Raw genomic sequence first — 26,920 nt, forward strand, 5'->3', positions numbered from 1 at the left:
GTTCAATCAAAGAACGTTAATAAATAGGGACCGCATCCAAAATCACCCTATTTTTTATTTGTTATTGAGAGATCTTAAATTCAATTCTCGCCAAAAACGAATTTGAATCATATTATTATTCCTAACCCATTGTGAAGCTTAATTCACTCTCCACACTATTATTGAAAATAATATCGTTTGTTAAAGAAAAAATCGTTACTTTATTTTTTTATTAAAGTATTATTTATCAGTTTATGAGTTTAACGCTATTTTTTCAGTGAAGGTCCAAAGTGGATTCAAAATTAGTGTATACCTCTTGTGCCTAAGTTTAAACTAGGACGAGTGAATATCTTACTATCTATTTGTATTTTTCTTACCCACATGTATTAATAGATCTTATTTCTATTAAAAGATGATAACAAATAATGGTAAGGGTGACGCTACTCGTTTTACAGTTTTACTTACATATGAGAAAATTGTAGAAAAGTCCCTCAACTATAAAAAATGTCTCTCAATTTTAACTCTAATTCCTCAATTTAAAATCTATAATCATTGACCCTTTATCTTATCAAAACGTGTAACTATGATCATTTTCGTCAATTTTGATCAAAATTCCATCAAAATGATATATGTTTGAAAGACTATTTACTACAATTAAATAAAATTGATGGACCATTTTTCCAAGTTGAGAGACTCATTCCAATTGAATTAAAAATGAAAGACCACTTGATTTTTCAAATTTGACCCTTGATTCAATCTCACATAGGTGAGACATGACTCGTTTTGACAAAAAAATTAACGGAATTGACAAAGATGACTCATTTTGATGAATTAAGAGACTAATGGTTATGAATTTTTCATTAAAAGACCATGATTCCAACTAAGTTGAATTTTTAGTTAAGAGACCATAACTTAATTGAAGTTAAAGTTGACTACTGCTCCAACTTCTTATACATAAACCATGAAGAAAGATCTCTCTACAAAAACATAAAACAAATAAACGAGTATAAACTATGCCACAATCACTTGAGCAACACACATGCAGCTATTATTTAATCTCTAGGAGGAAGGTCGATGACCAGGAGATTTCCTGGGACGAGTGATGTCAGGGTCAACCCTAGCTTCGGGTGGAGGGTCTGCAACCCTTCGAGGATATGCCCCTGGCTTTCTCTTAACATAAAGGGTGTAGTAGCCAACGCCACCGGCGATAACAGCGGCGGTGATGACCATGGTGGTAGTGGTCAGGCCGAAGAAAAGGCCACTCCTCGCAGCCTCGGGAAGGGGATGCCCCTTTGGTGCATCTACCATTTTTTTCTCCTATCTCCAATTCTTCTTGCTCCACAGTCTGCCTCTCTCTAATCTGTATATCTTAGGTCATCTCCAACTGAGGGCTGGTTAGAGGACTCGTTTTAACCCTCTGACCCTCTAAGATATTAATATTTTAATGAACAATACAGGATCATATTTACCTCTGTCTCCAACTGCGGACCAAAGGGCCATAGGGCTCGTTTTAGCCTTGTCACAAAAAACCGTTTCCAACCGAGAGCCAAAGAGCCATAGGGCCAAACATAATTTACTATTTAAATTTAAAAACTACAACTTAAATTCAAATCTAACAACTTAAATTTAAAAACTACAACAGTAACTGATTCAAAAACCAAAAAAAAATAGAACTTAAATTTAATGAATGGTTTAGGTATTTATAGGAAAAAAAAATTAGAATTTTTAAGAATTAGAAAAAAAAAAAAAAAAACCCCCAAAAAACCAAAAAAAAAAAAAAAAATTGAATACAATGGCTAGCTGGATTCAAATTTTTGTTTAAGCAGTTAAATACATTCCTGTCGGTTATATCCGACAAGATTTTTTGAATTTCTGGCCAGTTCTTTGGCCCTTTTAGATTCCATAGGGCCCACGAGCCCTCTGGCCTAACCCTTGGTTGGAGACGATTTTCGGTCATCTGGATCCTTCGGTTGGAGATGATTTTTGAACTATTTTCGGCCATCTGAACCCTTCGGTTGGATGGCCTTATATTTTTGTTTTGGGGCTGAGACGGTGAAAGGAGAGGCTTTGTCGACACGTACGTTTTAAGTTGCATGGCACCAAGTGCAGGCCTCAGTCACTCGACACGTACGTACCCGGTTCGTGTAAGGTTTAGGTATATACAATTACAAAACATTAGGATGCAATGTGATGTGGAAAAACTATAACCTTACTGTGTTGAAACTAGTTAGTTCATTTGAAAAAGATCACCTTGCCTCCGAACTTTGGCATGAATCTAAACCTTATCTCATGAAATGCATACTGCCAACCTAAAACCCTAATTTACGTGCCCATAACACTTTAATCCATTTTCGCTGATTTTGTCTACAAATTTGTCAAACCATTCGTTGTGGCTTGAATGAGCACTAATTCTTGAATGTGAACCAATTAAGTTGGAACATGATATATTATCTTATTTATAGCGAAAAGATCATAGTGGCGGTATTTTCAGTTGATCATTATCGTCATAGTGTGCAATTTTCTATAAATTTTTTTTGATTAACTCACAGGCTTTCGGCATGCAAAGACTTTTACTTTCCTTGAGAAAAATAAATAAATTGAGCAAATATAATTCACTGAAGCATAATATTTGCAATCTCAATGAGGTGATGCACATATATATCCTATTTGCGAATATGTATCTTGACCGAATAAAATCATTGGAAATGTTCAATTTATAACCTTCATTTGAAAATCATTCATACAAAAAATCATTTGAACCGGAGGCCGTTTTATCATCCAAACATATCAAATAAATGGACAGTTCATCATGAATAGGTTTCTTCGTACCTGCTCTATCGATTTGTTTTATACATTTGAATGACTAAATGATTTCTGATTGAAATGATTCTTTGTAGAAGTAATTTCAAAAATAAAAATTAATAAATTAAACGGTTTTGATCGTTAATTTTATACAATCAAGACAAGTTACGGAGGGTATATGTGGTGCAAGTATTATCCTCACTAAATTACAACTACAAGTCTGCAAGTAATTGAACTACAACAACTACAAAACCACTAAGCTACAAGTAGAGGGACCAAATATTTTGTTTTTTTTCTTTCTCCTATGTTATTTATTATTATTTTTTTAGTATAACTATATATTTTACATTAAGGGGAAGAAAGAGTTCGGCTATGTCGCACAATGAGCAATTTCATTTAATATCGAATTCGTCATCCACACAGAAGTACTGGCCAGTTTAAGCCACCTTCTAAAACGACAATGGTTTGAAACCTTGAAGCGTTTCGAAACCAGCTGGTGTGCACTCACTCACAGGGCCCAAGCCCGGCAACCAGGTGTTCTCGTCTTTCCATGCTTTTGTGACCGTTGCAAGTAACGTTTTCTGCTCCGCCATTAACGTTTTTTCTCCCGTTGCTTTAACCTTTTCCCTAATCCCCACAACGGCTAGGTTTTCTCCCCACACTATATATACATCACAGCTGAGACCCCATAGCCACCACAACTCAAATCCTCCCTCTCTCCCTCTCTCTCTCTCTCTCTCTCTCTCTCTCTCTAAAACTATCCAAAATCCCCCAACACTCTCCACCCGCTCTCTAAAATTTTCAAATGGCTGGCTTTTCATCCTCAAAAACTCTGTCATACTCCTCTCTTCTCGTCGTCTTCCTCCTCTTCGGCTTCTCGGAAGCCAGAGAGATCACAGTCGGTGGCAAGAATGGCTCATGGGCAGTCCCCTCCTCCGAATCGCAATCCCTCAACAAATGGGCCGAAAGCACCCGCTTTCGCGTCGGCGACACTCTTGGTAAAATCCCCATTTCAACTCCCATCTGGGATTTTCCATTTTTTAAGTTCGCTTTCGCACATTGCTAATTTTGTGCGTTTCTGTCATTGTTTTTTTGCAGTGTGGAAGTACGACAGCGCCAAAGACTCAGTCTTGCGAGTGACGAAAGAAGACTACGCAAACTGCAATGCGTCAAACCCAATTGAGCAGCTCAAGGACGGCGAAACAAAGCTCCACCTTGACCAGCCAGGGCCTTACTACTTCATCAGCGGAACCAAGGGACACTGCGAGAAGGGGCAGAAACTGGTGGTGGTGGTTATGACTCCAAGGAAGCACCTCGGTATTTCTCCCGCTCCTTCTCCGGCAGGGGAGGTCGACGGTCCTGCTATTGCTCCGACAAGCGGCGCTACAAGCTTGAAGGGTGGTGTTCTGACTGTGGTGGCATTGGGAGTTTTTTGTCTGTGGTTTTAGAGAGGGGGAGATTTTTTGAACCGTGGTTGTTATCTTTCTGGGTTTTTGTTTTGAGAGTGGGGGATAATTATTTGTTTAATTCTTTATTTTTTATATATATGAGACGAGATATTATGTAATTCTATTTCGAATGTCATAATATCAATATATTCATTTCCTAAATATAAAGTCTTGAATAATTCTTTTATTTTTTTTCTGACAAAACCATAGTTGTTTTATTATAATACTAAAAACTGGTACAAACATTAATTAGAACATTATGAATAAAATCCAAGACGTCCTGAATTCAGATAAACTTCACTAATACAAACGCCAACTTGGCCAAACTAATTCTCACTGTATTGGTCGATTTTAAAGCGACGCGTGCCCGAAAATAAGCAAAGGAAAGAAAGTTTCCAATTCTTGAAAAAACCAAAATTAGAAGAATTTTGGAACAGAAATTAGGAGCACAAAAAGGACTATAACACTATTTGATAACGAGCAACGTTGGCTTTGAAGACTTTAAAGCGAGAAATAAAACCGGGCAATCCATGAGAAAAGGGGCTGCCACCGACTCCAAGTCAAAAAAAAAGGGTCAGCGGCTATGGTGTTTTTAGATCTAGGGTTTTGGTGTTTTTAGATCTCGACAACCCTTCTTGTTTGATAATTATATCATTTTTAATTTTTTATCTTTTATGTACGATAAAAAGTGAAGTATATGGTGGAAAAGAGGATGAGTAAGGGTGGTCAGAGGAGATAGTGGGAAATGACAGAGAATAAACGAAACTTTGAAGTGATTAAGTTGAAAAGAGAAACGAAAAATTGAAAAGTCGGAAATCAAAATCCCCAAGAAAATTTTAAGTTGAACAACGGAGAAACAATAACTTGAAAGTGAAATGACAGAGAATAAACGAAACTTTGAAGTGATTAGGTTGAAAAGAGAAACGAAAAATTGAAAAGCCGGAAATCAAAATCCTCTTGAAAATTTTAAGCTCAACAACGGAGAAACAATAACTTGAAAGTGAAAACAACCTTAGCTGAAATCTTGAAACTTGACCTCATTGAAAATTTGGAATCTTCCGTTACAAAGCAATGAACGATTTTTCCTTGAATTCGAACTTAAAGGTATGAAGAAAAAAGGATTCAACACAGAGATTACAAAACAGGACAGTTGAGTGTCATAGAGATGCGCCGGTAACTCATCATTTCGATTCCCCCAGGCCCGGTGGCATTCCTAAACTCTGGGCAAGGTTGCTCATTCTCTCCTTCATGGCCTGAAGATGGGAAGTACACACGAATACTATCAGTTAAAGAAGCCGACTGTTATCAATCAGTCCGTAAAACATAAAAGCACGAGACGGTGTTCTCACCACGACACTCTTCTGATGCGCATCCTTGTATGCTTCCGTGACCAATTCGGAGACTTTCTGCATTGTGAAAGAAAAAGGAAAAGAAATCACATCTATCCTAAGGAGAAACTCATTCTGGCAAATGGGAAACGCAAAAATAGTTTTCTTTACTTACTTCTGCTCCTAGTTCCATAGCAGCCTCAGTTATCTCAGTGCGTACGGGTTGCTGGTTACCAGAAAGGGTTACCTAGGGGAAAATCAGAGATGTTTGACAAAAAAATATAGAGGGGAAAATTAGAGATCAGTGGATTGTCAAATCGGAGAGCAACAGAGACAAGAGTATATATAAGCAAAGGAGAAGAGAAGACGGAGGTTCCATGTAACTAACAGCCAAGCTGATAAAACTAAAATGTACTGATTGGAAAAACTCAAAGTTATCTGTGTAGGTCAGTAAAAGTTTTTCTAGTGAAAGTGTCTTCACATTAACTTGATACTATGAAAGTGAGTTAAAATACCAGTCCGACACAAGCAAACCAGCTTAGATTCCCAAACCGAACAAATATCAAAAGTTGAGTGAATCATTCTTACCTTTATTATCTCACCTTCACAGTAACCATCAAACTCTGCCCTGAAAAACGGAAAGAAAGAATGAAGAGATAAATAATCATAACACTGAAAGGATTACAGGTATCAGATTAAATTGGATAGAGCTTTAAGAACATACGCAGCAAGCTCTTTCTGCACACGCACTGCTTCAACTTGTACTACATTTTGAGCTTTCTTAACTGTTTCATACAGATTTTGCATATTACCGAATATTCCGGCCTGCATCACAAGTAAGCGGACATAACAGTACATCAACTTAATATTTAAATCAAGGTTTCTATTCTTAAAACTGCTGGACTAGCTCCACGTTGACCAAGACAGACTCAGGATACTGTAACAGAAAACAACATAGGATCATAGTGACAATTATGCTAGCAACGACATGAAGTCACTATCAGCATATATTCTAGTAAACCAAAAGTGGCCACCGTGATAATCAACCTCAAGCTTGCAATGTCACCATTACACAAGACAAAGCAAATGATGATAACACTATCAGCATAGCAACCTTATAGTTCAACTATAATTACAGCTAGCAACCCCATTTTACGTCCATCCCATTGCATCTTATCCTGAACAAATCCTGCCACCAATTGTGTGAGCAAGATATAATGATCCATAATAAGACATAGCTGGACCATGTTCGACTAAATTACAGTTGGCAGTCTAATGTGAAAATCTGATGGGCCTAGCGCTGCAAAAAGCTACTTAGCCTACAAATGGAAGGGCTACGAAACCCTGCAATCTAAGAGTGCATGAAGCATATAAATTTGATTTCGTGTCCACACATGAAGCGTATAAAAGTCAAAACTAGCTATGCCTTTTCATTTTAACAGAGTTTGTATTGACTTGACATACTCAACAGAGGAATACAAAGGCCCAAAGAAAGATCAGTGTTTGAAATTCCTTCGATACCGTCAAAATTTCTGTGGAAATATCGGAAAAATCAGAGAAAGATATGGGAAGAGGGTGATGTAGTCTAAACTTCACCCCATATCAGAGAAACTCCTAAACTTTGACTAAAATCGATATATTTCGTCGATATTTCCAACATATCGATTAAATGTTGGAGAAACTTTTATGTCTATACCAATGTATGACATTCCCCAAAATTTCATTTTAAATTTCCACGTTTTTGAGCAATTTTTCATCATTTCCATCGAAAGCAAGCGATATTGATATATCCATTGATATTTCCACAAATTTTCACATCGTTATTTCCACCCATACCGATATTTTAACCAGTGAGAAGGATTAACAGGTATATAAATTCAGTAGATAGCAATTCTAATGATCAATACAAAGTTCGTCCACCCAAGACAAGATCCAGAAAGATGGAAAAACAAACTACAAGAGGGAAAATGCTAAACCTTTGAAGCTGCATCATCACCCTTTTCAGCGTTATCCTTTTTTCCTCCTCCAAATAAGCCATACACACGGGGGAAACGGGGTGCCCTCCCGGTCTTAACACCAGGCCAAGAAACAATTGAAGGACATGCTGAATGTGAGTTTACTACTTCACCTATAATCAGAAAAATCAGTAAGCTCGATTTGTCATCAGAAATTACACAATAACCCCGTCTCACAGCGGATTAGGCAAAACATTTTTGCATAACAAATCCATGATTAACAGATTGAGCATCCATTTCAGAGATTCGCAAACATTAAAGATCATAAATTTTCAAAGCCCACCATCTAGTTTGACATCCTAAACAATCTAGCTCAGCTAGGTGGCATCAAATTTCAATGCCCAGAATATGGTCCAACATGCCAACCATAATTTCTCACACTGCCAAAGCTACGATTCTTCCTAAAGTGTTTGCTAATAAGGGCATAAAATTGGTATAAAAAGGAACTCAATTTCCGTTCTATCTTGTTTCCAAAAACCCATAATTTTTCTATGCAATTCGAGACATATTTGCATACAAAACTGAAAGGATTGCTACTGGTACTAAGCCAAAACGTATCGAGAGGAAGAGAGAGGTAGCTTACGGAAAGAGAGGTGCTCCTGGGAGTCGGTGAGGCGGTGGAAGTTGGAAAGCCGGGAGCTTAAAGCACTGGTCGACGCCATTGACGGAGTGAGAGAGAGAGGAAGAAGATAGAAGAAGCGAAAAAGTACAAGTTGTCGTTTACTTAAGGAAGGAAGAGGGTGTAATTCACTGCCACTCTCTCGCGCTGTCTCTGTTTTTGGATAGGGTGGATCTCTTTTGAACAAAACTTTGGTAATTTTATTTTTATTTTTAATTTCTTTTTATTTTTATTTTCTTTAATGAAAGGGTCTGTTCAACTATTCTAAGATTGTTATAAATAGGTAAAAGTTAGAGATATAATATTTGCTAGGGACATGAGCGAAGCATTTTTAAAATATCATACTGTTTAGTTTCGTAATTATAACATAAAAAGATTGTAGATAAAAAAAGGTAGGGAAGGATACTGATATTATTGCTTTCAGTTCTTTTCAATGTGTATTGTGATCACACACATGTTTGAAAGCATCACACAACAACTATTATCCTACTATTCTCGAGTCTCCCTTATTGTGGACATTCATTCATTCTCACAATTTTACAACGGGGTATGATATTCACACACCTCTTTTTACTTCTCCCACACCTTTTTGGATTTCGCCTTTTCGGCCGTCGGATTAGATGAATTGAAGAAGATCAACGGACAGAAATTAACAAGAGGTGTGTGAGAAGTAAAAAAGAGGTGTGTGGATAACACACCCCTTTCACAACAAAGATGGGTTTCAAATGACTTATAAACTTTTTCTTGGTGTGCACACAAAATATCTTGCAAATTCTTCTTTCACTAAAACTACTAACTATTTACTCTCGATTTTTAATCGGTTTTGCCTGGTTCAACAAAATTCATCATAAAACCTCATTTTGGTAATATTTTCATGCGGAATATTCCGAAGATGTTCAAAGTCGATGAATCTTCATTTCGGCTATGTTTTGGATCACGAAGAGAAGAACTTACCATTAGCTTTTCAAAAAATTTCCAAACGTTGATATTACAAATGACTGGTTACGAAGGGACCACTTCGTTTTTGTAGGTTGGTCTCGCCTGTTACTTTGAAATTTATGATTGATTTTTCTATTTACAACTTCAAATTTTAATAAAAAAGATACTTATAATTTCTCAATATATGATAAGACCATTCTTAATGGCTTATAACATTTTTGTTAATGATTGAAAGTGCTTTTAATTTTTAAAACCAATCATTAGTAAAAATACAAGTGAATTCTGAAATTTTTGCTCTAAAAGCTCTTTCAGTCATTTTAAAAACACTTCCAGACAAGCTCTTAACCGACAGTTCAAAAATTGTACAAATATCATCATAAAACCTCAGCATTGCCAGTCATATTATATAGTATTCTAATTGTCTTCAAAATTTAATCCAGAGTTGTAGTCATGATATATAAAGACATGTATATGGATAACACATTCCTCCAAGCAACACCTTTCCGTTCAAGACATAATAAGATGCTGATACATTCGTCTGGTAAATTACGACTACATTTCTACTAATCAAAAGGTAACAACACAAAAACTTGCACTATGGAAAAGAAAGAAAACGCAAAAGCACTACAGAGAGGACGGATGACGGATCATTCCAAAACGAGAGCAAATCTGGTCTCCGCAACGCAACCCTGTGAAAGTAAAGATAAGAACGAAGATGGTCAAAAGAAGATGAAACTTAAATCTCTTCAAACTTGGTATAAAGGAACAAAAAGATTAAGATAATTTACTTTTACAAGCAGTTCACAACGATTCATATGCGATGGCCTAACTGGAAACGTGAGGGCAACATCAGCAATTCTGATTAGTGAGTTTTAAGTAGGATTAAATTATGTGCCTTGATTCCTTTACTTCTCCAGAATTAAGGGAAAACCTGATTTCAAGCGTGTGTTTACATGCATCAACATATCTATTTTCACCATCCAAATCAAGGTGATTTTTTTCTCAATCTTTTCGACCTCTGTTCCATAGGAGCAAGACCTTGGTTCCGTAGAAGCAAGTCAGAAAGATTGAGAAATAGAACCATCCAATCGTAATAGATGGTAGGACATGTCTCAAACACCATCTTATACATCAATCACTTCAAAACATGTGTGTGTCCTACGGTCCTACTTATAAATCCTCATAACTACGGCAAATCTAGTCGTAGACTAGATTCACTTTCATACGAATATTTGGATATGGCACACATATCAAGTTGTAAATGCCAACAATTTTATATGATTACAAAGCAACAGCTCATTCATACCTAAACCTACGTATTTAGCTATGGTACTGCCTGTCATCAATAGTTTTATATCCCATATGGGGAGTCCCCGTGGGAATAAATTTCCCTTAAAGTTCATAGACTTTCAATAAGTATAGCACCATGTATTTCCAGATCGGTTTGAATTATTAAATTCCCATTGGTGACAAATAGTGATTTGTAATCCCCCCAAATTGCACCGATCATCAAAATCAGAAGATTAGGTGTGGAAGGATAGCAATACTATTTAAGTGGTTAATAACAAAAAATGATTTGCATTGGTAGCAATAACAAATTTACTTGTAATATATAGTTATTCCAAACCTGAAAACTACAATTATTAGCAACTCAATCATCAATAACGAAATCTTATCAGTTATATGTAACAATTTATGGATATATCAAATCCTTGGTCTTCCCATTTTGAACGAGCAACGTGTATACAGATTTTAGACAAGTAGCACAAGTATTGCTATACCAATGTCCAATAACACTGACACGGGCACATGACTCTGTAATATTGAAAGCTAGATGACCATAATGAACTTGAAACAGCTGAAATAACCAAGGAAATTAAACCATAACGTGAATAAGAGTTAAGAAAAGAGTTCTACCGGGAAAATCAGAAATCAGCTCATGGATACATCCTCTTCATCTGAACTGCTGATCTGTATAGGTCCCTTCAGACCACCTTCATTATCACCAAGAATCTCTCGTGCTGCTTTCTCAAGGAATTCCTTGGCAGCAGATTGAACTGATTGTTTATTAGGGGATTGATATTTCCTTTTCTTTGGGGCATTCCTTTCTAGATACTTCATGGTTGGCCCGTCTCCTTTGCTAATGGCTCTCATACTTTGCCTCTGATCTGAAAAAATCAACTATTATTGAGTGGAATGATATCAAGGTGTTTAAAAAGTGACGATACTGACATAAAAGGTAAATGACCAACTTACCAGAGGTGAGGTCTGGCAAAGAATGCTCGATGAAACGGGTAGCTGCCTGATGATTTAAAGTAGTAGACGGTCGCAAAGGAGCTTGAACAAAATCAAATTGTCAATAAGAATATAAACAACCCACCAGTCAAACAATCATAAGTAAAAATGGAAATTTGCAAACAATTCAATATGTAAAACACATGAAGCACGATATCCAGGATATATGTCATGCGTAGCTTCAATCTGTAACGTCCTTCTTGGTTGCGGCATTGTTTGAGACAACAAGGAGAACACTAAGCACAGCCGCCCACATGACACATGCGCGAATGGCAGAACCTCAATCTACAGTCACGGACGGACAAAAAGGAAAATGCTAATCACAGTCTCCCACACAACACTGAGTTCGAATGACAGCATCCCAAATCAATTACTAACGGTAACTCACTAGGCGCGGGCGACTGCACTTAGCATATCTCGATACTACAATATACAAATCGATCTATCAATAATGGCACTTCCAAAAGAAAAGCATGTACCTTTACTCAAATCCACCAACTTCTCAAGCTTCTCCTCATACAGTTTTAATCTATCCTACATAAATGAGACAACAAAAACAGAAAAACATTCAACTTCACCCAATTCAAACAGTTACGCAAATCCGACAATCTCAAAAACCATGAACTCACACACACAGACATGCATAAACCCAGAAACAATATCCACATAAATTCGATAAATTTCAAGAATTTGATTAAAAATATATACAAAAATTAGCAAACTTACGAACTCCGTTTTGACTGGATGGTTAAATGGGTTTACTCCAGTGCACCTCAGCCTCACTGTAAAACCAAAAAATACAAAAATTCAACTAAAATTCGAACTGGGTTACCCAAAAACCGCAATCAAATCGGAATTAACTGAAAATTGGGTGAAGGAAGGCGAAGACTTACAGGCGAAGAGGAGGGTGGTGGCCTTGGAGAGCATAAGCAGCGAGTGGGCGCGGTCGAGCGGCGGCATTTCGGCGAGGACGTCGGCGTCGGCGAGTGAGAGGAACTGGAGGAGGTGGGGTCGAAGTTCTTCGACGTCCCCCAAGGTTTTCTTCACTGATTCCATCACTGAATCTGGTATTATAGAGCTTCCTTCCATTGTTCTCCGTCTCTCGCTCTCTATATCTTTCTCTCTCTAAATCTATGTGGGGCTGTGACAGAGAAATAGAAGAGTATATAAACTCAGAGGGTGTGAGGGTGGCAGATTTAGACAGCGAAATTTCCAAGTTAGGAGGAGGAGGAAGTAAATGTCGAGTTTTTGAGGGGGCTAGGGCTTTTGAGTTTAGTGCCAAAAATGAAGAGGGGATTTGAGATATGAAATCGGGGTTTATGGTGGCAATTTAGGGACAAGAGTGCGCAACGACTCTTTATTATAAATTACGTTGTAAAGATTATTTATGTACAAAATTAATCGAAAATGAGATCATTTGGTTATCTAAATATATAAAAATAAATAGACAAATTCGATATACGAATTACGAATTGTTTATCTATTTACTATCATTAATTGCCTAAATAATCTCAATCTTAATGAATTTTTTTTGTAAAAATAATCGTTATAAGGTTCTAAAAGACGCTAGGTGCTAGTCGGACGGCGGGCTGGGGCCTAGCGCCCAGGCGGGCGCCTAGGCAGACTAGGCATATTTATGTAAATCTATTATATTTCGTGTAAATAAGTGTCTGTTTATACTTAAAATATATATAATTTTATCATAAACTACAAAATAGAATGACATATGTATTTTGAAGTATTTGAACATAATGAAAACATAAGGAACAAGCATATAGTGTGTGCTCATTTAAGTATTCAACAAGTCTCTTACAATTTATTCAAAAATAATTAAATGCAAATTGAAAGTTATCTATTTTCTGTCCAAGTGAGTCGCAACTTAGGCAAGTGCCTAGCGGGTCTGGACGGGCTAGACGGGTGCCTAGGTGGTCTAGGGGGGTCTAGGCACCCTTTTTTAATTTTCAAACGCCTAGACATTAATCGAGGCGGTGACTAGCTGCCTAGCGCCTAGATCGGGCCTAGGCAGAGATTTTTAGAACAGTGAAATATAGTGATTTTTAATTCAAATGTTGTAACGGAAAAAAGAGTGCAAATAGAGTTTTAAAATCTTTCCTAATGAAAAGACGATGGGGAGTGAAATATTCGAACGATGCAAGCGAAAATTATTGTGTGTGTGTGTTTTTTTTTTATTTGGGTAATTTGGAAATACACCAGGGCAAAGCCGAAAGACAATAGGAAAGCCCACACCGAGGACTAACCAAGTTAACTAACAAACAACCGAGTGATTCAGGGTTAAACATCGACACAGTTACTAACAAAATGTCATCCTAAACCACTCCAACAATACCTCAGCTTACGTAGTATTACGAGTTCATTAAGTTATAATATAGCTGAATACAAAGATTAGTGCTAATCATTAGTCGTCTACTATAATTTGAACGAATTAATGAATCTGTAATATATGAATTTAGAGATTAGCCATAAATAAAATAATATATAAAAAATTGGAAAAACTACAAATCATAATTGAGTTTTTCATGTTTTTTCTCTTTTCTAAATTTTGTTTTCTTACTGAGAAGGGGGAAAATGAATTTGGAGCCAAACAAAACAACAAAAATATCCAAAACCCACCACACACCCCCACATACATGATTACATTTCAGCCTGCATCAATGGAGGGAGGGCTACCCAATTCACCCCAACACCTTCTCCAATTTCAAACTCCCACTTCAACGAACCCATAGTCGATTCCATCTTCCTCCATAGCAGCAACCCTTCTGCTCTCTCTCTCTCTCTCTCTCTCTCTCTCTCTCTCTCTCTCAGCAGCGGAACGCGCACACATTTATTTGCTTTCTCAGCAGAAATTCAACTAACAAAATGAAAAATCCGTCTTCAATTTCTGTGAGTGTCTCATTCTTTAGCTCATAAAGTGTATTATCTATGGAATTGTTGATTGTCTGCTCTTCAAGCATGTGCTGTAGCAGCGTAAATTACAGTGTTGCTCTCACTGACAATAGGATATTTGCTATAAGCCACTTGGGTTCGCTGAAAGCTCGAAACTTTGGGAAGTTGAATGTTTGGGGATGTGGGTCTTTGTCAAACATGACGAAAAAGCGAAAAAAAGGGATGGGTTTTTGTGGGTTTGTGATGAAAAGGTCAGAGGAGGAGGTGGTGGTGGGGAAGAAAAACCTGAAAATTTCGGTTTCTTCTGAGGAAGTCATGAGGGTTTTGAAGTCAGTTTCGGACCCGAAATCTGCTTTAGCATTGTTTAAGTCATTTGCGGAGTTGCCTAGTGTTGTTCACACCACTGAAACTTGCAATTACATGCTTGAAGTCTTGGGGGTTGATAGGAGAGTGGAGGATATGGCTTTTGTGTTTGATTTGATGCAGAAGCAGATCATAAATAGGAGTTTGGACACTTACCTTACTATCTTTGAGGGTCTTGATGTACGAGGTGGTATTCGACAGGCGCCCTTCGCTCTTGAAGTGATGCGAAAAGCGGGGTTTGTATTGAATGCGTATTCGTACAATGGGTTGATCTATAATCTTATTCAGTCTGGATATTGTAGGGAGGCTTTGGAGGTTTATGAAAGAGTGGTTTCAGAAGGGATTAAGCCAAGTCTGAAGACTTACTCGGCACTTATGGTGGCATTGGGGAAAAGAAGGGATGTTAAAACTGTTATGAGCTTGCTAAATGAGATGGAAATTTTGGGATTGAGGCCTAATGTTTATACTTTTACTATATGCATTAGAGTACTTGGGAGGGCGGGGAAAATTGACGAAGCGTATGAGATTTTTAAGAGAATGGATGATGAGGGATGTGGCCCCGATGTTGTGACTTACACCGTTCTCATTGATGCTCTTTGTAATGCAGGTAAACTTGACAAGGCTAAGGAGTTGTTTGTAAAAATGAAAGCCAGTGGTCATAAGCCTGACCAAGTAACCTACATTACTTTGCTGGATAAGTTTAGTGACGGTAAAGACTTGGACACAGTGAAAGAATTTTGGAGTGAAATGGAAGCTGACGGTTATGCTCCTGATGTGGTTACTTTCACCATACTTGTCAATGCTTTATGCAAAGCTGGAAATGTTGACGAAGCATTTAATATGTTGGATACCATGAGAAAACAAGGGGTCTCGCCGAATCTTCATACATACAACACTTTAATTGGTGGACTTCTGCAGTTATGTAGGTTGGACGAGGCATTGAAGCTTTTCAATAGTATTGACTGTCTGGGTGTTCCACCTACTGCTTACACATACATCCTTTTCATTGACTACTATGGAAAGTGTGGCGACTCTGGCAAAGCTATGGAGGCCTTTGAGAAGATGAAAAATAAAGGCATTGTTCCTAATATTGTTGCTTGTAATGCATCTTTGTACAGTCTTGCTGAAGAGGGTAGACTTCAAGAGGCGCAGGATGTATATAATGAGCTCAAATATTACGGGCTTTCTCCAGATTCAGTAACTTACAACATGATGATGAAGTGCTATAGTAAGGTGGGGCAAATAGATGACGCCATCGAGTTACTCTTGGAGATGGAAAGAAATGGGTGCGAAGCAGATGTAATTATTGTTAATTCTTTGATTGACATGCTTTACAAGGCTGACCGAGTGGATGAAGCATGGCAAATGTTTTACAGAATGAAGGAAATGAAGCTCACTCCAACAGTTGTGACCTACAACACATTACTCGCTGCATTAGGGAAAGATGGAGAAGTCGAAAAGGCCATTGAAATGTTTGAGAATATGGCCGAACAAGGGTGTCCTCCAAACACAATAACTTTCAACACACTCCTGAACTGCCTTTGCAAGAATGACGAGGTTACTCTGGCCTTGAAAATGTTCTGCAAAATGACCACAATGAGTTGCAGTCCTGACGTTCTGACCTATAATACTATACTTTACGGCTTAATCAGAGAAAACAGAATTGATTATGCATTCTGGTTCTTCCATCAGATGAAGAAATCACTACTTCCTGATCATATAACATTGTGTACCCTCCTACCTGGGGTAGTAAAGGATGGGCGTATTGAGGATGCTTTCAAAATTGCTGAGAACTTCGTGTATCAGGTTGGGGTACGAGCAGATAGGCCTTTTTGGGAAGATTTAATGGGAGGGATTTTGATTGAAGCTGAAATAGACAGAGCCATTTTATTTGCTGAAAGGTTGATCTCTGATAGGATTTGCCGGGATGACTCTGTACTGATTCCTCTACTTAGAGTTTTTTGTACGCAAAGGAAAGCTTTTGATGCGCATAAGGTATTTGAGAAATTTACGAAAACTCTTGGAATTAAGCCAACACTAGAAGCATACAACTACTTGATTGAATGGCTTCTGAAAGATCATGCCGCTGAAAGAGCTTGGGATCTATTTAAGGAGATGAAGAATGGTGGTTGTACCCCCGATGTATTCACCTATAACTTGTTCCTTGATGCTCATGGGAAGTCTGGGAACATCACCGAACTCTTTGAATTGTACGAGGAGATGATTTTTAGGGGATGCAAGCCTAACACCGTAACGCACAATATAGTCATCTCCAGTCTTGTGAAATCTGATAGCGTGGATAGTGCTATAGATTTGTATTATGATCTCGTAAGTGGTGATTTCTCTCCCTCTCCTTGTACATATGGTCCTCTCATAGATGGACTTTTCAAGTCAGGAAGACTAGACGAAGCAATGCATTTCTTTGATGAGATGGCCGACTATGGATGCAAACCTAATTCTGCTATTTTTAATATTCTTATAAATGGGTTTGCGAAAACAGGTGATGTGGAAGCTGCCTGTGACTTATTTAGAAGGATGATTAAAGAAGGGATAAGACCTGACCTGAAGTCTTACACCATTCTTGTGGATTGCCTCTGCCAGGCAGGGAGAGTGGATGATGCCATGGACTATTTTGAGGAGTTAAAACAAAGTGGCCTCGATCCTGACTCGGTTTCTTACAACCTTATGATAAATGGACTTGGAAGATCACGGAGGGTAGAGGAAGCACTCACTCTTTATGATGAAATGCGAACTAGAGGAATCGCTCCTGATCTTTACACATACAATTTGCTAATACTCAATCTCGGACTTGTTGGAATGGTGGAGCAAGCTGGGAGGATTTATGAAGAACTACAACTTGTAGGTCTTGAACCTGATGTGTTTACCTACAATGCTCTCATTCGACTGTATAGCACATCCGGGGATCCAGATCATGCTTATGCAGTTTACAGGAACATGATGGTTGATGGCTGCAGCCCCAATGTAGGAACATTTGCACAGCTTCCCAACCAAACTTGACTTACAAGAGATACACGTCTGACTTGTCTCTGTATCTGCGGTACGTGTTCTAACACAAATTACAAATTCTGGTGTGTTTGGGTTTCTCTCAAACTTTTGTCTGAACCCAGCTGTTTTCCAGGGTGATGATTTTGCTACAATTCAACTCAACGCATACACATTCACTTTTCCAGCATTGATGTTTGCTTCTGAGCGTAGATGTGTATCTGCGAGGAAGTAACATGTATTCGGTATTATCTTTGGCCACCGATATACTTTGTACGGTTTCTGTTGTTAACATATAAGTGTAAATGCTGTATCTAGTTTACCTCTTTCACACCTGCTATGTCAAATACAGTTAAATCATATTCTGTAATTGCATAAACAGATTATTATACGAAGTTATTGCGTACATAATGTTCATATTTCGTCTTGCTGAGATTGTTTTGTGAAGATTTCTTCGGAGGGTTTTGCGCGAACTGCCCCCGAAGAATGACCAAAATGTTAAATGATGACATCCCAGGTTGCATTGAGAGTGAGTATCTGATATAATATGACACGTTTACTAATCCGTAATCCGGCAAGAAGGATACTATCCTAATAACGTTCGGACATTCACCGCATCGAGGACATGACCACACGCGTAATAAAACCGAAAAAAAGATCAATTATAATTATATCTTTCGCAATGACAATGAGATTGTTTAAGGCCTTCGGCTTTCACTATGAGTAATTTAAACATTCAGAGAAACCTGATCTTGCACTGCAATTTTTTTCTTCCGAACCTTTCTGCCATTAACTACATGATTTTTACGCTTCTTCTCTACTCTTACGGGCTCCGAAACAATGTGTTCTACTCCTCCTCCTTCCGGCGAGGCACGAGAGGGTTTATTTACAACAGCTTCATTAGCATCTTTTTTCTTCTTTGCCAACTTCTTAGGCTGTACATCAGAATTCTGATGTCGGACTTCTGGTTCGGTTTCTGCTGATTTTATCTTCAGCAGATGGCTATACCTTCGTCTCAAAAATCTGAAACTCCGAAGAGAGAAGCAAATTAGTATCCTACCTGCGGACAGATAGCATTGCAATACAGAGAAACCAGAAGAACAAAATCTTACCGAATTTCCGCCAAAAGAATGTCTCTTTTCTGCTTCGCAGCTTGCATCATCTGTTTCTTTGATACAAATTCCTATCAGAACACAAAAAGAAACAATGTTCATCTTTTATTCATACAATCAAAACCGCACAAATTCGAACCCAATTAATTTCGTTTCTTCCATCATAGTGTTCAATCCATTGTTTCCAAACTATAGTAAACAAGTATTTCAGATACTCGAAAACAACTGTTAGTATGCGCTTTAGTAAGTTGGTCATGGCAGTGTGCCCGCCACCTCGGACCAAGTTCAAATTCCCGTAACAACAGTGCGTTAGTAAGTTGGTCATGGCAGTGTGCCCGCCAACTCGAGCCAAGTTCGAATCCCCTTTCCAGTAGATTGAAGTAGATCACATATCATCTTGTCAGATAAACAATTGTCAGTCTAAAATTGAGTTTGGTTTTTCAATCTCTCGATTTTGTTCTCAAATCTTGTTTTCTCAATGACAACAAACTAACTAGAAGGTAAAACAAACACCACAATTAAAGAAAACTAATTCAAATCAACACTTAAGGGTGTATTCAATTAGGAATTTGAGAGATTTAAATGGACTTGTAATTCCATAGATTTTTATGAAGCTTAATTGATTTGTTGAGATTCCATGTAAAATTTTGATTTAATTCCCTCAAAATCTCATGAGGAGATGTGAGATTTGTGAATGCTTAAAATACATTACGAAATCTCTTCAATTCCCTCTAATCCCTCAACCTTTTCAAATTCTTTAAAATCAAATTCTAATTGAATACTGCCTAGAATGTTATAAACCTCTTTAAAATCCTTATTGAATACACGTTGAATCTCAAAAAATTACTTAAAATTCTGATTAAATACACCTAGATTAATTAAAAGAATTGATCTCCCTCAAAATTCGAATTGACTACACTCCCTTAATCATACAAGGATTTCAATAAGACTTGAGAAAAACATAATTAGCAAGAGAATTGCAACAAGAAAAGCAAGACCAAAACAAAAGTCAGAACAACAACTAACCTTTCGTCGTAAAAGGTAATCCTGCAGAAGACTTTCATGTCTGAACTTTGTCCTAGTTTCCTCATCAGCAGGCTGAGATTGCTTACAATTGCCAGCAGCCCTTTTCATCTTCCTCTTCAATTCCCAAATTAATCACAAAAACCCAACAAAATTCAAGAGAGAAAAGCGACCAAATTCGAAACCCAGTCGAACCCTTTTCATCTCCTGCTCAAAGCTCCAATCTTTGACCATTAAATAGTGAAAAAATTAAAAATCCACATCCAATCAGGAAATAAAAATCTTATTTTTATAGACCAAAAAATACCCTACCTCAAATTCTGGTAAAAAAAAAAAAGATAAAAACCTTGGAGATTAAGGAAAGGAAATGAAAAGCCAAATCGAAAAAGGAGATAAGGTTTTGGATTCCAGAGAGACAAGGAGAGAGAGAGAGAGAGGAGGAGGGGGAGGAGAAACAACAACAAATAAATAAATGAAATTATGGAGAGATGGTTTTTGTGTGTATACAGAATACATATGGACATCTGTCTGTTTCTTTTTTGGGTCTGTGAGAAGAAACTCTCTGGGTTGTGAGAACCCGAAAAGGCCCATGGAGGTGGGAGACAAAGAATACAGAGTAAATGAGTGATGAAGAGCCTGAAGATGGAATGTTACAGAAGGGCAATTGTGGAAGGTGAAAAAAGTTTTGGGTTGGAGGAGAAAGGTGTGGGTGGCAGTTGGATTGGAGGACATTTGAAGACCAGTATCCGTCCTTCCTGTCCAGCTGGGGGGACATTTTGGGGAGAGAGAGAGGAGTGAGGTGGGTAGAGAGAGAGAGAGAGAGAGAGAGAGAGAGAGTGCAGCTTAATACATCAAGACTAGCCAGCTGTTTGCTTTTTTGCAGTTTGTAGGCTTCTAGCTGAGAAGGGCTTTACCAATGGGGCTTTGAGATGGTGAAGTGTTAAAATTACCAAATACCCTCCTTGAAATTTCAGATTTCAGATTTAGGACACGTTTTTTATTTTTTTATTTTTTTTTATAATAGTATTTTGTTATAATAGAGTAAAGGAAGATCTATGAACACTTGAAAAATGATTTTAAGAAAAGATATAGAGTACTTGAAACTAATAGAAAACTTGGCATAAAACCAAACGCAATATCGTTCTGGAATAAAGTCCATCTCATTTAGTGAAACAAGCTTTAGTGTTGTTCTCGTTCTAATATTTTGTCATTTTTTTTTTGTCCTTCCCCTTCTAGAGCTTTTGAGAGCTGGGATGTGATTTCTTAAAATCTGAGGTTTTTCTCACAAACGGTCATTTTAAGTTTTGAAATGTCACTTTGGTCCTTTATGTTTCAAACTCATCAATTTCACTCAATTCTATTGAGTTACTCATCGATATCCTGCTTCCTCGCAAATGGAATTTGAATTCAAAACCTCTTGCACCATATCGGATATTGTGTCTTGCTAGTCTAAATGGCCCTATGCCACATCAGACTGTCGAAGCTGCAAACCCGTTTGGCAAATTGGTCCCAACCCGGTTTGTTTACGACTGCTTCTGAAATCGCAGCACACTGCACAGTGCATACACACTTTTATCCAGATGGTATAGTGACGGTGAAACAGAAAAACACTTCACATCATTTTTACTTGAACAGCTCAAAGATATATTAAGATTACATTCAAACACTCTGGTGGTACTTTGTTATAATCTGTACATACTATTTCAACGTGTGTTTCAACCGAAAAAACAAACATCGAAGAGCACAAAAACGAGTTTTATCTAAATCGCTAATGATCCATTCGTTTTCCATTTTTTTTCCAGGCTAAACAATCTACAATTACCAATCTGAGATTCACATTTCTTCTGAGAGAGTAAAAACGTGATGCAAATCTCTCTACTAGTTTCACAGTACACAGCGGGCCACTACTTCGATTCACTTTCATCTGCCTTTGAATCACTTCCATTTGAATCGCTTCCACCTGCTTCTTCAGCTGATGAGGATTGCCCACCCTCAGACTCAGTCGACTGTTTGGGCTTCTTGAACTGCACCACGATCATGGTCATGTTATCGCATCCCTCACCACCAGCAGTCGATGGCGCCAAACACCTATCAAGGGCTCTCTCGCACACCGCAGATAGCTTGTTGCTTTCCTGCATGATTTACAATGATAAGTGTCATACCAAGCAACATATCGCTCTAAATGGAACCACTTCAACTGCATTGCGAAAGTGCTGTCCTTGTTTTCAAACCAGGAAAACCAAAGAAAAGAAAGAGAAACATGCACTCACAGACAATAGTTGTTCATGTACAAAATCTACCACTTGCTGGCTAGACATACAGTCCCTGTAAGAAGTAACAAAAATATCAGCTCAATTTCCGACAATCATACCATAACTTAAAAACATTAAACTGAGTTATCAAAGGCAGAATTATATCAGCAAGGATATATTGAACAAAAATATGAAGATAAAGAAAGAAAAGTTAAAGATGCATACCAGATGCCATCGCATGCTAGCACAATAAATTCATCGTCATCGCAAAGCTCAACCTAATTAAAAAATAAGTAAATAAATTAAAATGGAAGACAAAAGTAATAGCCAATAACTGTTAGTTATTTTTGCTTTTATAATAAAACATGTACCAAACAATTTTGGGAAACTCCAAAATGTAGATAGCCCCCAAAAACCGCCATTATCCAAACTACTATATTTTTCTAAATATCTTGTGAAAACTTTCAATGTCGCAAGTATATACATACAGTGTTTATGTCCGGACATGCAGTTACGATTTGTTTTTCAGCTGGCAAAAATTTATTCTGCTTGAATTCCATGTCACCTGCAGTATATGCAAAATTAATGAGTACAGGGAACATAAAAAGCTATGCACTTAGCTCCCCCTCCACAAATATGCGCATGCACACAAACACTCAATGTAGTTTACAACACAACACTGAACGTATTCCAAGGAAGTTCCATACATCCATAAATATAAATTTCAAAACATAATTTAATTCCTTTGGATATAAATGTAATTGAGATTTCGGAACGGTGTTATACTAAGAATGCATTCATGCACTATAATTACCTATAGCTCTTGCAAGGTTCAAACTTCCATTGACTCGTCCTGCATGGATGAAACCACCAGCTTTTAAAATCCTCTCCTTCTCAAGCTCAAGATCAGGTTTGTGGTCCCTTGACAGATTATATGCCTGAAAAATAGAAGTGACATCAGAAAACTATATGCAATATACAGCGGGAAACAAGTATATACAAATATTCTCAATTGTAAACATAGGATCACATATAAATAGCCTTAGAATTTAGACCTCTCATCACTTTTAACCATTTGATATAGAAATGAAAGGACTTGATTATCTATTTTAAGCAATCAACATAACAAGAAAGAAAAAAAACAGAAATATAATAAATTACCTGACCCTTCCTTGATATCACACAACGAGAATCACCAGCATTCGCCACAAAAAGTTGCTTGTTTCGAAGAATTGCAACACAGGCAGTGCTCCCAGAAGTTGGACCAGTAAAATCAGAGTGAGGCCCCTGAAAACATAATTGCGTTTAAATTATGGAATTCCTTGACATTATGAAACGAAATGAAACAATTTACTTGCACTATAGATAATTTCTTGGTGTGTGCAGGGATGTCCCCATGTACTATAGATAATCTCTCGGTGACTCAGGTTTCAATCCTAAACTGTGTTCAGTTTAAGATGTTCATCGGAATGGAAAATGGAACAGATGGAAAGGGAGTAGATTTCTCCCTCCTATTTGGTTTGAGAAGAGGGAAATTATTGGGCTTGTTTGGATATAAAGCGAGGAGAAAAAATTTCAACATTACAGTCTAGAACTATAAATTTGCAACAAAGGGATGGAGCCATGGTTTCCTTCCTCCAATCTGCCTTCCCCTACAGGAAGTATACTGCTATTTTCTTCTAACCATACGAATCACAATAGTAAATGATTAAGTTCTAAATTACACAAGAATCCTGTGGTCAATTTAATATGCAATAAAGCAGATCAGAATCTGCGCCAAAAAGAGACAATAAAGTCAATGAACTATATGGTTCTAGCACCTACCTCCTCAAAAGCCCAATCATCAGCTTGATCATTACCATCACCGCCCCTTGGAGACCAAATTAACCCTTCTATCATGCCAGTAAACTTGTTTATCTTATCTCCCAAAACAGCCAACTCTCTCCAACCCCTTTGTCCACGCATCATTTCATCCATTCTGCATAAACCAACTAACAACATCTTCAACTTCAAAATTAAAAAGATTCATAAGACCACAACAATAAAGATAGGTAATAAAAGTATTACCATCTCAAGTATCTATGATCTCACAAGGATCCAGGACAATATAGGCTTAAACCATATGGCCAATATTTTGGCTTAATAAGCTGAAGCTATCATAAAGAACAGCCCAATACGATATAGCGTGACTAATTGTAATCGTCCCCTCCTCTCAGAAAACAGTAAAAGGCAACTGAATTTAAGTAGATCAAAGGTAGTAACCTGAAAAAAGCTTTCTGAACAGAAGTTCCTATGTCTCCAGCCGCATATGCTTCATTCTTGAGTACTTGTTGGTGAAGATATTTTGCGCAGAACTTAGCAACTACCTTGCCTAGAAAATTATTGGATTTAGGTCAGATATAATACAATAAATGTAAATATTGCTAAATACTTCGAAAAGTGCCATGTAGATCTGATAAACAGAAAGCATTCATTTGAGAGAGAGAAAGAGGGAGAGAGAGAGGTCTCCACAATGGTACAGTAACTGAAAAATCAATATTAGCTCTAGTGCATATGTCGACACCAAAAGTTTCAAATTCTTACCTCCATGGCCATCATAAACACCAAAGAATGAGGTGGATGCATCCAGATCAGGATATGCTGCATGCTAACAAAATAAATCACAGTAACAACAGCACTTAATAATGTGACACGATTTTCTGAAAACAAAGTAAGTAATCACTGCAACTTCCTCTTATACAGGATGCAAAAATTTTATAAATGCAGGAGAGTTTAGTTTTCCAACAATTTATCAGGAAAAGTAAACAAGGAAAGGATTTCATACAAAGAGAGAGAACTAGATTTTGAAAAGCCAAGTGGGATGGTTTCTACCAATTGGGGAAGCAAGTAACAGTTTTTGTAAAGTACTACTTACTCCCTACAGTCCGGATTATTTCTACAAGAAGCAGAAGGCACCAATAGGGCTAGTCAAATAAACAGACCACGGGAAACTACCAGGCTACAAGCAAGGAGTAGCCACGCCCAACCCTCTATCTGCACCATCATATGCCACAAGATAATTGACTTCTATCCTAATTAAAAGGACAGCAATAATCTGCCAAGTGGAATTAGAGTTATGCAATCAATTGAACATGTCAAGGAATATCATATTCAGTTGAATCCTAACTATAGCATGCTAAATAAAGACGGAAAAGGATACAAAAGTATAAACTTCTGAGAATGGAAATAAAAGAATTTATGTTCTCAAAACAACTTCTGAGAGGAAGAGGAAAGTTAAATGTACTCACAGCATCCTCCATTGAGGTACGCCATCCTTGCATGGACGACAAACCATATCTGACACGGTCATTCTCGCCATCTTCCGAGAACTTTTCAGTTTTAGGAGTGCTCAGATATGTACCCATTCCAATCTGAAATTAAATAAAAACTCAATCAAAAACTTTAATCCACAATTCAATGCTGAAAAACTAGATTAGCCAGAAACCAAGTTACGAAGATATCGCTATTTGGTTATGAAGATAGATATAAATCACAAGGAAACCAAAGAAATAGCAAGGATTTGCCACAATTTGTAAATCAACCACAGATGTATCAACTACTCTTCCTCTGTTAGTCTGTTATCATCTCACATGCCACACTATTCGAGACCGGATCAATTCGATCACCGCCAATCCGCCAGTATTAAACTTAACTAAGTAACGATCAAATGATCTAAATATTCAAAAGCAGCAAAAAAAAGTCAGATTAAGGAATTAAATTCACAAACTTTAAGCAAAATTTGGACTGGAAATTATGAAAGATAATCGGGAAACCACCAAGATCATATAAAGCACAAATTACGAGAAAAACCCATATCAAATGAAGCAAAATTTACATTCAAACGGGAAAAAAACATTAAAAAATTCAAGATTAACCATAAATAAGAAAAACCCAGATGCCAATTTGCACGAAAATTAATGAAATGAAGCCAAGGAAGAAACTTTTACATGGAGAATAGTATCACTTGAGATGCTTGAGGGTCCTTCACATTCCCCGGGGGGGAAGTCCGTACAGAGCAACAGATCAGAATCGGAGGTGGAAGAAAGAGCAGAAAGAATGGTTGCTGGGGCTTGTGGAGAAGTGGGTTTTGCAGATGTTGGACAAAAGAGCCGGCGAGCGAAGTTTTGACGGAATCTGAGGGAAAACGAACAGGCAAGAGGAGGGATAAGAGAGTAGAGAGAGAGAGAGAGAGTGACAATAATTCTTCAGGAATGGCAGAGGATGGAGAGAGAAAGAGGAGGGAGAGTCAAAGAGCAAATCATCGGAGGAGAGAGTGAAGATGATGACTTATTGGAAGACAGAATAATCTCGTTTGAAATTTGGGTAATTTCTTCTGCTCACACTGTTCATGAACTTCTTCATGGACTTTTCGTGGTTTTCGTAAGAGGAAATAAATTGGCAGTTTTGGGATTTTATTACTTCTTTTTATTCAAGCCGTTAGCCGTTTTTATATATCGGGTAATTTATATTTTCTTTTGTAAGAAATTTTGTGTATTTTTTCTTGTGTTTTTAAGTACGAAATCAAACAGATATTTAGTACTACGTCGAATGACATTCTTCTTCACTTATGAGGTAAGAAGTTTTAGGTTCGATTCTCGTCATAGATGAATTTAAACCACGTTATTACTAGCTTATTGTAAGGTTAAATCCACACCCTCTTAATGTAAATAATATCATTAGTTCAAAAAAACAAAAACAAAAAAGTATAAAGTTAAACAGTGTTTCTCGAGTTGTCTTTTTTCTCGGGCACATGTAGCTTCTTTACCAGTGTATGAATAGCAGTGTCCATTTTTAATTTT

The 26,920-nt window shown here is 37.4% G+C and overlaps 6 protein-coding genes across 8 annotated transcripts; 2 read left to right on the forward strand and 4 right to left on the reverse strand.

Moving 5' to 3' along the window:
• Positions 1-3,471: 3,471 nt before the first annotated feature.
• Positions 3,472-4,416, forward strand: LOC137718240 (early nodulin-like protein 15). Its single transcript, XM_068457754.2, has 2 exons — positions 3,472-3,779; positions 3,880-4,416. Exons 1-2 carry the CDS (start codon positions 3,587-3,589, stop codon positions 4,227-4,229), a joined length of 543 nt encoding a protein of 180 aa, XP_068313855.2. The 5' UTR covers positions 3,472-3,586; the 3' UTR covers positions 4,230-4,416.
• An 825-nt stretch (positions 4,417-5,241) lies between these two features.
• LOC137717617 (nucleoid-associated protein At2g24020, chloroplastic) lies at positions 5,242-8,354 on the reverse strand. Its single transcript, XM_068457034.2, has 7 exons — positions 8,156-8,354; positions 7,534-7,685; positions 6,282-6,382; positions 6,146-6,185; positions 5,733-5,804; positions 5,579-5,635; positions 5,242-5,482 (listed from the first exon to the last, which is right to left on the reverse strand). The coding sequence occupies exons 1-7, from the start codon at positions 8,232-8,234 to the stop codon at positions 5,411-5,413; spliced, it is 573 nt and encodes a 190-aa protein (XP_068313135.1). The 5' UTR covers positions 8,235-8,354; the 3' UTR covers positions 5,242-5,410.
• A 1,150-nt stretch (positions 8,355-9,504) lies between these two features.
• LOC137718210 (Sas10/Utp3/C1D family) lies at positions 9,505-12,752 on the reverse strand. The gene is made up of 6 exons (XM_068457711.2): positions 12,319-12,752; positions 12,152-12,207; positions 11,905-11,959; positions 11,387-11,467; positions 11,048-11,298; positions 9,505-9,819 (listed from the first exon to the last, which is right to left on the reverse strand). Exons 1-5 carry the CDS (start codon positions 12,512-12,514, stop codon positions 11,063-11,065), a joined length of 624 nt encoding a protein of 207 aa, XP_068313812.1. The 5' UTR covers positions 12,515-12,752; the 3' UTR covers positions 9,505-9,819; positions 11,048-11,062.
• Positions 12,753-14,019: 1,267 nt separating this feature from the next.
• On the forward strand, positions 14,020-18,112 carry PGR3 (proton gradient regulation 3). The gene is made up of 2 exons (XM_068457488.2): positions 14,020-17,750; positions 17,832-18,112. Exon 1 carries the CDS (start codon positions 14,366-14,368, stop codon positions 17,708-17,710), a length of 3,345 nt encoding a protein of 1,114 aa, XP_068313589.2. The 5' UTR covers positions 14,020-14,365; the 3' UTR covers positions 17,711-17,750; positions 17,832-18,112.
• Positions 18,113-18,336: 224 nt separating this feature from the next.
• Positions 18,337-20,647, reverse strand: LOC137717968 (uncharacterized). Of its 2 annotated transcripts, XM_068457490.2 has the most exons (4): positions 20,143-20,393; positions 19,834-20,054; positions 18,808-18,878; positions 18,337-18,718 (listed from the first exon to the last, which is right to left on the reverse strand). In XM_068457490.2, the coding sequence occupies exons 2-4, from the start codon at positions 19,939-19,941 to the stop codon at positions 18,424-18,426; spliced, it is 474 nt and encodes a 157-aa protein (XP_068313591.2). In that variant the 5' UTR covers positions 19,942-20,054; positions 20,143-20,393; the 3' UTR covers positions 18,337-18,423. The 2 variants fall into 2 exon arrangements, with proteins under 2 accessions (XP_068313591.2, XP_068313590.2); XM_068457489.2 differs by having other exon boundaries at positions 19,834-20,647.
• An 803-nt stretch (positions 20,648-21,450) lies between these two features.
• LOC137717427 (putative protein phosphatase 2C 60) lies at positions 21,451-26,557 on the reverse strand. Of its 2 annotated transcripts, none has more exons than XM_068456793.2 (11): positions 26,069-26,557; positions 25,370-25,492; positions 24,666-24,729; positions 24,345-24,453; positions 23,907-24,060; positions 23,244-23,369; positions 22,897-23,020; positions 22,571-22,647; positions 22,308-22,360; positions 22,101-22,155; positions 21,451-21,962 (listed from the first exon to the last, which is right to left on the reverse strand). In XM_068456793.2, the coding sequence occupies exons 2-11, from the start codon at positions 25,484-25,486 to the stop codon at positions 21,735-21,737; spliced, it is 1,107 nt and encodes a 368-aa protein (XP_068312894.2). In that variant the 5' UTR covers positions 25,487-25,492; positions 26,069-26,557; the 3' UTR covers positions 21,451-21,734. The 2 variants fall into 2 exon arrangements, with proteins under 2 accessions (XP_068312894.2, XP_088554941.1); XM_088698815.1 differs by having other exon boundaries at positions 25,370-25,793; positions 26,069-26,503.
• Between the last annotated feature and the right edge of the window lie 363 nt (positions 26,558-26,920).

Source organism: Pyrus communis, chromosome 8, assembly GCF_041283825.1.
Source record: "Pyrus communis isolate YQ-2024b chromosome 8, ASM4128382v1, whole genome shotgun sequence".
Lineage (NCBI taxonomy): Eukaryota > Viridiplantae > Streptophyta > Magnoliopsida > Rosales > Rosaceae > Pyrus > Pyrus communis.